At 32.4% G+C, this 11,028-nt stretch overlaps 1 protein-coding gene across 1 annotated transcript; it reads left to right on the plus strand.

Annotated features, from left to right (window-relative positions):
• Positions 1 to 5,212: 5,212 nt before the first annotated feature.
• Positions 5,213 to 6,235, plus strand: LOC132283449 (uncharacterized). Its single transcript, XM_059785395.1, has one exon. It carries the CDS (start codon positions 5,350 to 5,352, stop codon positions 5,956 to 5,958), a length of 609 nt encoding a protein of 202 aa, XP_059641378.1. The 5' UTR covers positions 5,213 to 5,349; the 3' UTR covers positions 5,959 to 6,235.
• The last annotated feature ends 4,793 nt before the right edge of the window (positions 6,236 to 11,028 follow it).

The raw sequence follows: 11,028 nt of genomic DNA on the forward strand, positions 1-11,028 counted from the left end.
GAGACGATAAACTCATTTAATCCAAATTAAATAAGAATATCATTTGGTCAAATAGACAATCTAGAAAATGTTAAAATCACGAGATATAATAGTTTTTTAAAAAATTATTGTAAATCAAATATATGAAATTAATGAAAGAAGAAAAAGAGGTGTGTAGAAATTTAGGTAAGAAGAGATTTTAAGAGAAATAAATGATTCAATGATTTGATCAAAATTTGAGAGAAAGTAACTGTATCTACTCAGGTATTATAGTGAAAGTGTATTGAATCAGCAAGTATCTTTATTATGAGCACCTTATTATGTCTTTACTTATAAAGGACCAACGGACATGATTGTCATTGCAATAAAAAGAGTTTGCTCACTAGTAATTTATCATTTTTGAAGTAAAATGATAAGTGATCGACTGAAACTCTGAAATGACTCAATTATTATTTTTTAATCGAAATACCTAAGTAATAAGAAATAATTTAACTAATAAGAAATTCACTCTTGATATAAGTTTCTATAAAAATGAGAAATGCCCAGTCTATAATTGATCAATCTAAATGAATTGAGATATCTTAAAGCAGTCAATGGCACATTGCAAAGATTTAATCAGAAAACATAATGTGTTCAAGAGGATTAAATTATGCCCTTATTTTATACACACACACACACACACACATATATATATATATATTTGTTTTTCAGTAGTTTGAAGGACAGTTAGAATGTGACGAAGTAGTAGCTTATTTTCTTTTAAAAAGTGAAAGGGAAAAGAGTTGGAATTGAATTTTAGAAACGGCCCAAATTGGCAGAATATGTGCCTTATATTATCCCGACCTAGATCAGTAAGACTACTACAAAGAGAGGCCCAATAACCTGCAATCTTTAGCAGGCATAGGAAAGGCCCAACCTGCTGACAATGAAAAGATGATGATTTGAGGATCTGGTTTACAAACACAGCCCATTAGGTGGAAGGAGCCCAGTTAATGCAATCCTCTCTTTTATATATCTTCAGGTTGAGAAAGTTTAGGCCCGGAAACGTAGCAGAGAGTCTTCGCGGGCAAAAGAGGAAAGCAAAATTGTATTTTTATTTCTTCCCCAATTCCCAGTTCTAACAAGTTCGTCATCTCTTTTTGCATCCTCCAAGCTCAAGCTTTTCTCACTTTTTCTAAAGTTGAACCTTTTTTAGTTTTGACTAGTATTTTTCTTTGACTAGTGGTTCATAACGTGTCTCATGAGCCAATTATAAAAAATAAAAATTAAATGTACAAAACATAAATGACATATATATTTTTTAATTAACTCACTTAAAAATCTTTTTAAGCGATCAATTTACTTTGACAAGATGACATTACATATATTTTAGTATTAATTTAATAGAAATCACTTAGGAATCCTTATTTACTATAATGTAAACACTAAAAAATAAATTCATCAAAAAATATTTTTAGGCAAAAATAATTACAAATTTGTCAATTTTTATTATTCATGAATGCATGGAGACCAAATTATCCTTAACTACTTTTTAAAATTTATTAAACTAACCTTGCGTCTCTTTCCATCTCATCTCTCTGATTTACTCCTCTTTCTCAGAACTAGGATACACTTCAACTTTGCCCCTCTTTTGCTTGATAGCTCGGTTTTCTTTGAAGATGGAAAACCCAGATTTCAATTACTCTGCCAACGTCCTATACTGATAATGATCCATTTTTTGGCAACTAAAGTCTTCTTTCCACTAAAGAATGGAATAAGGGTGTTACAATGAACATCATCAGATGATTCCAAACCCAACCTTGAATCCTTTATCTTCTGCTCTGGCTCCGGAGGGCTTGCAGGAGGCAGTCATAGCTATTGAGTGGTGCCGGCGAAAACCAATGATCGTTGGCGTCCATGGTGCTTGTGTTGGCGGTGGTGTTGACAACTCATCATTACAGCCTATATATATATATATATATAATTGCAGAGTTCCGACGTGGGCGAGATGGAGGAAGAGGTAGCAATGGCGGCGGTCGTGATGGTGAATGAGGTAGTGTGGCTGCAGCTGCGACAAGTTCAGAAAAAAATCGGAACAATCAGATCTGAACAATTTAAACCCAAACCTAAAAAACTTGCTTGAAACTTCAAATTTCCGTAAATAGATTATGATTTACTTCTATTCTTGGAATTTCCTTACCTGTAATGATAACCATGGCTGAATAGAGACCTACAGTTTTTGCTAATGCGTTTCTTTTGGCAAATCCCACGTGATGAAACTCAATTCAAGAAGCATGTTCATGCAATACTTAAGTGCATTGAAGTTTTACTTTGTTTAAGTGTTAGTTTTACATTCTTAAGCGTAAGTCTTACATTGTTCAGCAAAGTTTTTAAATTACTGTAGTTATCGTTTTATTTTGCTTAAGTACAAGTTCTACAATATTCAGTAAAGATTTCACATTATTTAGTAAATGTTTTACGTTGCGGTTCTTAAAGGTAATTTAGTCTCCATATATTTTATGAACAGTGAAAAGTGACGTTTTGTAATTATTTTTGCCTAAACTGATTTTTGATGGGTTTATTTTTAAGTGTTTACACTATAGTAATTAAGGTTAAGGCTTCCAATGGGTGTTTTTTTATTTATTAAATTAACCCTATATTTTATTTTCTTTCAACAGGTACGATGAACTTTATTTGCAAGAAAAAAAAAAAAAAATATATATATATATATATATATATATAGAAATAAACAATAAAATCATGAATATTGTCACGGGCTTAAAGTTTCAGCAACACTCTAGTTACTCCTGTGCGGCACCAAGACATTACTTCTACTTTCACAAGTACTTGGTCAGCCTAACTCTAGTGCCCACCTTAGCCAACACACTCCCCTCGTGCACTTACTAGTGTTGTAGTGGCCCTCGCCTTCTCCTCACTTGGCTTGCATACTCACACACACTAAGGCACTTAAGTTGATAAAGAAATAACACTACTATTACTTCAAAGAATGTTTTATACAAGGCTAGCTCTCAAACTCTCTACAAGGCTTTCAAGACTCACTTTAGGACTTCTTGGCTACAAAATGAAGTCTTACTCCTATTTATAGGTATCTCCATCCCTAATGGATGGCTATGATGCATTCTCACCAACGGTAGAGATCGATTTTCTAAAATCTTCTCCCACCTTCTTCACACTTCCATACTTATCCACAAGTATCTACAATATCTAAAACTCTCCATACTGCTCCACACAATTCTGGAGAACTTTAGAATATACTACACATATCTAGAATCTTCCACACAACTCTAGACAACTCCGGAAGACTCAAGAAACTCCACTCACCATGCAGTTGCCATGCAGCGTCCTCCTCAGCGTCTGCGTGTCGCCTGCGTAGCACAACCTCCATAGGCGAGAAGTGACAATATGCTCTCTTAGAGCCTATTGTTATATAATTCTAGATATTTTTCTTGTAAAATAATTTTAAATTAAACAATACCAATAAAAATTGTTATATAATTCTAGATATTTTTCTTGCAAATATCATTTTACAAGAATGTATGACAAAAAATGCTTGAAACTTTTTTATTAAACATAAGTGAATAAATTAATATTATAGATATTATACATGTTTATATGTAAATAAATTAACAATGTATTCAATAACAATTATAATAATAATGAGCTTTTTCACAATATTTAAGTTTTTAGAAGTATAGATAAAATGGGTTTAAGCTAAACTTTTTAAAAATTTCAATTAGACACATACTAAATTTATATTCATTTCGCTTTCAATCTGAATCCAATATGAGACAAGTACTTCTTTATAAATTAGAAAAGAACAACAAACATAAATTAACCTTGCTATTCGGATTGTAATTGAACGAAATGATCACTGAATATGAAAATTTTCTTCTGAATGGCTCCCACTGTTGCAATTAGTACTAGTATTATTATTATTTTTTCCCCAGATTCTATGTGTTGTTTGTGTTTTGGGTTATTACTCTCCATGATGGTTCTCTTTGGGTCCTTTCTCTAGACCCAAACGGGAAAGTTGATTAAAAATAAATAAATAAATAAATAAAAAACCCAGTATAAAAGACTTTTGTTTGCTATACGTTGAACATCAAAATGGGGTAGCCTGTTTTCTTAAGGAGTAAGTAATTCACCAATTAGGCAACACGAGAAACGAGGAGGGTTCATGATTTTTTCATGACAAATGTTACAGCGGGGACACGTGCATGTCTTTTTCCCAACCAAATACTTAACCTTTTTCAAGGGAAGAAGTAACCTCTTCTTCGCCTCTTTCTGCCCGTCATTGTGCTATGGAACTTTCCGGACCACCTGGTGACAAATAAACGTGGATCTGCTTGAATTATTTTCTCAAAATTTAATTTTGCAATTCAATAAATAATAAACTTTTTGAATGTGAGATGTTTTGCTCTTCGATTTTAAATTTATGAGTTTGTTTTGATTATTGTAATATATATGTATATGTAGCATACATGAAAATGCTACTAATTTTTTTATCCTTATCTTTTTTCCCTTTCTTTTAATATTGTTTTATTGATATTTTTGTTACATCCATGCACATTCATATATCCATTTCTATCAACAACGCCTTTTAATGTTAATTTTTTAATAATATTTCAAAGAAGAAAAAATATCATTTGAAATATACTTGAGCACATTTTGAGAACTTTAATACTCTGTTTTCAACTTATTATTATTTTTTTTAAATAACTGTAGTGTTGGATTTCTTTTTAAAATGTGAATGTAAAAATGTACCATTACATTATAATCCTGTGTATAATAGAATATTAATTGCCTTCAGAGGCATAGTGGTACTGACAATGATTTAAAAGGTAAGTTTTTGAGGTCATACTTTTGAATCGCACTCCTGACTTAAATGGTGCGTATATTGTGGAACTAATACAGATAAGGAATAATAATACTAATAGAATATTAATCAGGTATAATCAAATCAATTGCATGGAACACGTTGTCGGCAATCATTTAATTTAATTAAATAATAAAAAATCAAATTAAAGTCACAATTGACAATTCCTTAATTTGAGCCAAAGTAGGTTGCTTCGAGCTCTTTCTAATGACACTTGACCATTAATAATTGAGCCAATAAAATATAGAGTAAAGTAACATGAAATATCTATGCACCAATTCCCACTTTACTTTTGAAGTACAAACTTGTGTGTCATCTTCCTCCTCCCCAGCTGCCTATATATATGCCGCGCTTTCTCTTGCTTCCAGTCGTCGAATCAAAAACCCTTCTCTTCTCTCTCTCATACTTTCTCTCTCTAAATCTCACTCCCTCTCCCCTTTTTCTCTAAACAGAAATTCTCTCTCTCTCTCTCTCTCAATACATATATTGTAGAAATGGAACCAAATGTACCAGTGGTAAGTAAAAGAGTATGGAACATAGTACGTGCCTTGTTCTTCATGCTGAGGAAGGGCATATCAAAGCGAAAGCTGATGGTCGATCTCAACATGATGATGAAACGTGGCAAGATCGCAGGGAAGGCCATTGTACACAACCTCATGTTCCACCACCACACCGGATCCACCTCCAACACCCGCTCACACGAACGACACGTGTCCTCCTCCGACCCCCGCGAGTACGAGTTCAGTTGCAGTAACAGCCCAGCATTATTCCCCTTCCAGGTCAGCAAGCTCAAGCACCACATCCTCCACCACTCTAGCTTCTTCGCCTGCGCTCACGCGCCGCAAACCGACGACAACGACGCCACCACCGTCAACGCCGTGATCAAGGCTTTGGAGGTGCTCAACAGCGAGGCGGCCTCGCCGGCGCTGCCGGGTTTCGGGAGGACCCCACTGGTGAGGCAACTGAGGATAACCGACTCGCCGTATCCGTTGCGTGACGGGGACGAGGATAGCCACGTGGACCAAGCTGCTGAGGAGTTCATAATGAAATTCTATAATAATTTGAGGAGACAGAATTTAATGGGTACTCCGATGACACGTTGAGAAGTTCCGGCATGTGTGTCAGATTCCGACTATCCTGAGTTTAATTATGTTTTTGCATGGGTAATATAAGTCTTATTATTGTTCATCAAGATAAGAATAAAGGTTGCATTGCTTTTGGTATCTTCAGAATGTACGTGTTGTGAAGATTAATTGAAATTTCAGTTTCAAGATTGTAAAAGGCTTTGTAAACAGATATTTTAAGGGAATAATTATTAGTTAGAAAAATGTAACATTGGTATACTTATAATTAAATGAGAGCTTATCTTTTATTTTGAGATTTTATAAATGTCAAAAATGCAATATTATTGGATATTATGAAATTTTCCATATACAAGTTATCTGTTGTGTATATGAGTGTCCTTATGGCTGCGGACAATCTATTAATTTATGAATATCTATTACTATTAAATTTTGTGAAGATATATGTATATATACATATAGAACACGTTTAAAGGAATTTATCTGCGAATTAAAATCTTGACGTTAAAATACTTCGGATCATTTTTTGTGTGGAGATTCTTCATCTAAAATGGTTTCATTTCAATACCGTGCAATCTAATACTGGATGGACAAAACTCAACATTTCAATGTGTGAGATCAGCATAGAATCCCCTTCCGCACACAAGGGATTCTGATTCCTTGAGTTTGTAGCATAATTTCTTTAATTTAGGCAGATTTCATAGAGTTGTGACCGCTTACTTTTAAAATTTGTAGTAAAGTTCTTGCATTTTGTTTTTATTATTTTATGGTAATTTGTACTAATTCTTAGTTGGAATTAAAATCTAGATGTGTGAAAAAACCTACTCGATATATACTAATTTAAAAGAAAAAAATTGTTCAAATAGCACATATTCTATTTACCATATTACCCCTGCTATTCATCAGTAGGACCAAACTAGGTTAATATTACTACCACTGATTGGACAAGAGCGACTTTTGATTCCACTAAGCTATGTTAAAAGTAAAATCTACCTTTTGCTTTTCTTTTTTCAATTGTTTCAAAACCACTTTACTTACTTTTACGTTGGTGAATTGGAAGCTGGCATTTGTGATTTGCCCAACACAACAACCAACACACTATACGTACAACTACTAATAAGCCAACCTATATATATATATATAACATACAACATTATATTTCGTGGTGCACCATTTCGCCACATTTTATTTTAAAATTTTATCATTTAAAATTGTGAAATTCACCACCAATTATAAATTTGAATTATAAAATTTCTTTTTGATAATGAGTAACCTTCACCTGACAGTGTTGCATACTATTAAATTTGCATAGCAAGATCAACACTGGTGCAGAGAGAATTTTGATCCATGGTGATTAGGCATATATATAATGGGATAAGTGCAAAAAAACTTTAAAAGTATACACTGTGTAGTATTTTTACTTTAAAAAAAAAAAAAGTGTGCAAAAAATATTTCTAATCTTTTCACATTGTGCAAAAATACTCCCTCTGACTTAAATTAGTATTGTAATACTCTTTTCGCCCTTTTACTCTTCTAAAAATACCTAAGGAGATATATATGCTACTAATATCATAGTATAAGGGTGTTATGTACACATTACCTTATATATGTATATTTTGAAACTTTTTTCTCCATATATATATATCTCTAAAAAATAAAAAAATTAAAAAAAATAAAAAAAATAAAAAACTTTTAAAATTTGTAGAACAAGGATTTGAATTTTTTGAGATTCTAGTTTACTCTTTTCTACTAATTTTTTTTTTCGTACCAACAATCTTAAATTAAAAAAAAAAAATCCCAATATCAGTGTGCACTGATTTTCAGAGTTTGAAAAAGTTTTGTTTTCTTTAATTTGCACTTTATTATTTTTTTTTTTCTATTTTTATCTTTACTTTTCTTTTATACTTTTATTTTTATCTCTTACTTGTCCATTACCGGCGTCCTCCAATAGTGTCATTTTTTGTCATTTTATAAAATTATTTATTTTTATATATTTTATAAAATGGTTCAGTAAAGGTAATTTAGTCAATTTAGAATTTAAATTTGTCAGAGGGACCTATTTGTATTAGATTGAAACTTTAAGGATATGTTTTTGCACGAGAGGGGCATCCTCCAATAATGTCATTTTCGGTCATTTTACAAAATTATTTATTTTTATATATTTTATAAAATTATTCAGGAAGGGTAATTTAGACAACTTAGAGTTAAAAATTGTCAAAAAGACATATTTGTACCAAATTAAAACTTTAAAAGTATTTTATACAAATGAGGAGCATGACATTGAAAGCATATTTTATGAGTGTTTTCTGCCTAAACCCTTATATATAATACATGACTAAATATGAAAATGTGTGGATATATATATAAACTACAATTAAGTATATCTTTTAAGAATCGACTACCAAGTTCAAACTAGTCTGCAAATTTGATATGACAAATATATTTAATTATATACCTTCTGTTAAAAAGTCAGTTTCTTTTGGAAGCACTACCTGCGATATAAAAATAAGAATTACAAAATTAAAAAAATAAGAAGGACAAAATTAAAAAGCATTTCAACTACTATTAATTACTACTAAAGATTTAGCACTAGAAATGTGACAAATAGGTCAAAAGCTGCATGGTATGATATCTACGTTTCCTAATTAAAAGGAAGGAGGAGTAAAAATTTTAAAAAATAAAAATAAACCCTACACGATACCACACCACCCTATTAGTAATAAATTCAGTGACAATTATACACACACACACAGTAAACTTGCTTAAATAGTCCCTCTCTTTCAATTTAATTATCCTACTTCGAAATTTTAATATATGTTTAATTTAATACATTGGGAAAAAAATAAAATAAAATTATAAATAAACCTAAAGTAATTCATGAGAAAATATGCAATATGTTTAGTTTGACTTATAGCTGGATATTGTTTCTTGTGGGCAAATCTTGGTAGTGTTAATTAAGCTTTTTATTTGGTACAAGTAATGGTGGTGGGAAGCAAAGAGACCCATTAAAGCCAAAAGTTTAGGTAATATATTCGGTGAAAGTATGAAAACGAGGTTATTGTGGGACACGTGTCAACTTTTTAACTTACCTTTGCCATGCTTGCCCTGTCATTTCCTAAAAGCTCCATATATAATAATTGCTCTCACTTTTGTGAAAGCAACCATTTCTTTTAATTTTAATCATACATTAAAGAAATATAATATGTAATATTAGCCATAATTTTGAACTCATGCAGTTAAGATAGCAGAACAATTCTCATTCAAAAATAGAGAAGGTGTAGAAGTATCTAAGGGTGGGCACGAATTGGATCAAATTAGTCGTGAAATTTATAAAACAAATATCTAGTTCCATCGTGACGTATGTGTATTAAAAGGCAAAAAGAAAAGGAGGGAATTAGTAAAGAAGTCCAATTCGATGGAGTTTGTGGGTAGATGCATGATTGCTTACAAGTTCAAAAACCATGAGCTTGGAATGGGAAGTTGTAGAAAGTGGGAAAAAGGAGGCTTCGATCGCTAAAAAGTTCCATTTCTTTCATGCCAAGTTTTCTCCAATGCTCACCAATTATATATACACATATGTATATATTTATATATATAATGCTGTCTTAATAGAAGAAACAAACAAAAGGTTCGACCTAACAAAGTAAATGGGCTCCATAATTTAAATTTATATGCTTTTACTTTGGAAAAGGAGGCGTGTGAGTTGTGATGTGCCTGCAATCATGCATGTGTTCAATGTTCATTGTTCATGGTCTTCACTTTCAATTTCAAGACAACAGATTTTATGTTGTCAAAAGCTTTTAGCAGTCAATTTGCACTGCTCAAAACTTGGCTTATTTTTGGAATTAAATTTGAACTTTGCCCATTTAGAGTTGTTAGGAATTATGTCTCAAATTTTCATTATTATTAGTTTATATTTTAGAATGTATTTTTATGATAATTTCTTATAGAAACGTGAATTGGGCTCTAAGAAATTGTAATCTTGTCTACAAAAGAATTGGGTATGTGATTCTATAAATAGATACTTAGGGTATTGTTGAGGGTTATGAGTTGAGAGAAATGTAATCTCATGAGGGAGTAAGTTGTTGGTAGGGGAGAGTTACGGGTTTAGTAAAGTGAATACTGATCGCGAGAGGGAGTCTCGTGGAATACACGGAGAACTTGGTCAAGAGTTTATGTGCATGGTCCGGTGTTAAAATTCTCTATTATTGTAATATCTTTACATATATAATGAATCTCTTCTCATCTGTGGATGTAACCCTGATTTTGGGTGAACCACATATATATCTTGTGTCGTGGGTTGAATTGTTGTTTTCTTTTTTTCTTTTGCTTCCGCTGTACCCCAACAACTGGTATCAGAGTCAAAGGTGAAGGAGATCCAAAAAAACACAAGAAGCCTCAACATGTGCTACAACGGGCTTCAGTTGTAGGTGGAATCAATCGGCTTGGTTACATAGCATGGAGCTTGAGTAATCAAAGTGGAGCCTTGGGGTTTTGACTGATTGAGCAATGTATAGTGGGGATAATCCGAGTTCTGCAATAAGATCGAGAAGATTGAAGGGGCAAAGAATTGTTCAGATTCAATTGCCATGAGAAGCGATGATTGACGTAATGGAATTTGAGTCAAGGTGGAGATTGTTAGAAATTATGTTTCAAATTCCCATTATTTTTAGTTTCTATTTTAGATTGTATTTTTTATGATAATTTCTTATAGAGACGTGAATTGGGCTCTAAAAAATTGTAATCTTTGTCCACAAAGGAATTGGGTATGTGACTCTATAAATAGACACTTAGACTATTGTTGAGAGTTATGAGTTGAAAGAGATGTAGACTCATGAGGGAGTACGTTGATGGTAGGGGTGAGTTATGGGTTTAAAAGAATAAACACTGATCGCGAGAAGGAATCTTGTAGAGTACACGGAGAACTCGGTCAAGAGTAACCCTGATTTTGGGTGAACCACATATATATATCTTGTGTTGTGTTTGAATTGTTGTTTTCTTTTTTTCTTTTGCTTCCACTGTGCCCCAACAAGAGCATCTCCAGCGGTCTGTTAAAAAATTCTTTTGTATAATCTCCAACGGTCTGTTAAG

This window comes from Cornus florida, unplaced genomic scaffold (genome assembly GCF_030987335.1).
Source record: "Cornus florida cultivar Cherokee Brave unplaced genomic scaffold, ASM3098733v1 CherokeeBrave_3.0.0_Hap2_Chr11, whole genome shotgun sequence".
Taxonomy (NCBI): Eukaryota; Viridiplantae; Streptophyta; class Magnoliopsida; order Cornales; family Cornaceae; genus Cornus; species Cornus florida.

Bases quoted from the DNA above. Each gene is read 5' to 3' on its own strand.
- LOC132283449 (XM_059785395.1), top strand. From the start codon at position 5,350: ATGGAACCAAATGTACCAGTGGTAAGTAAAAGAGTATGGAACATAGTA.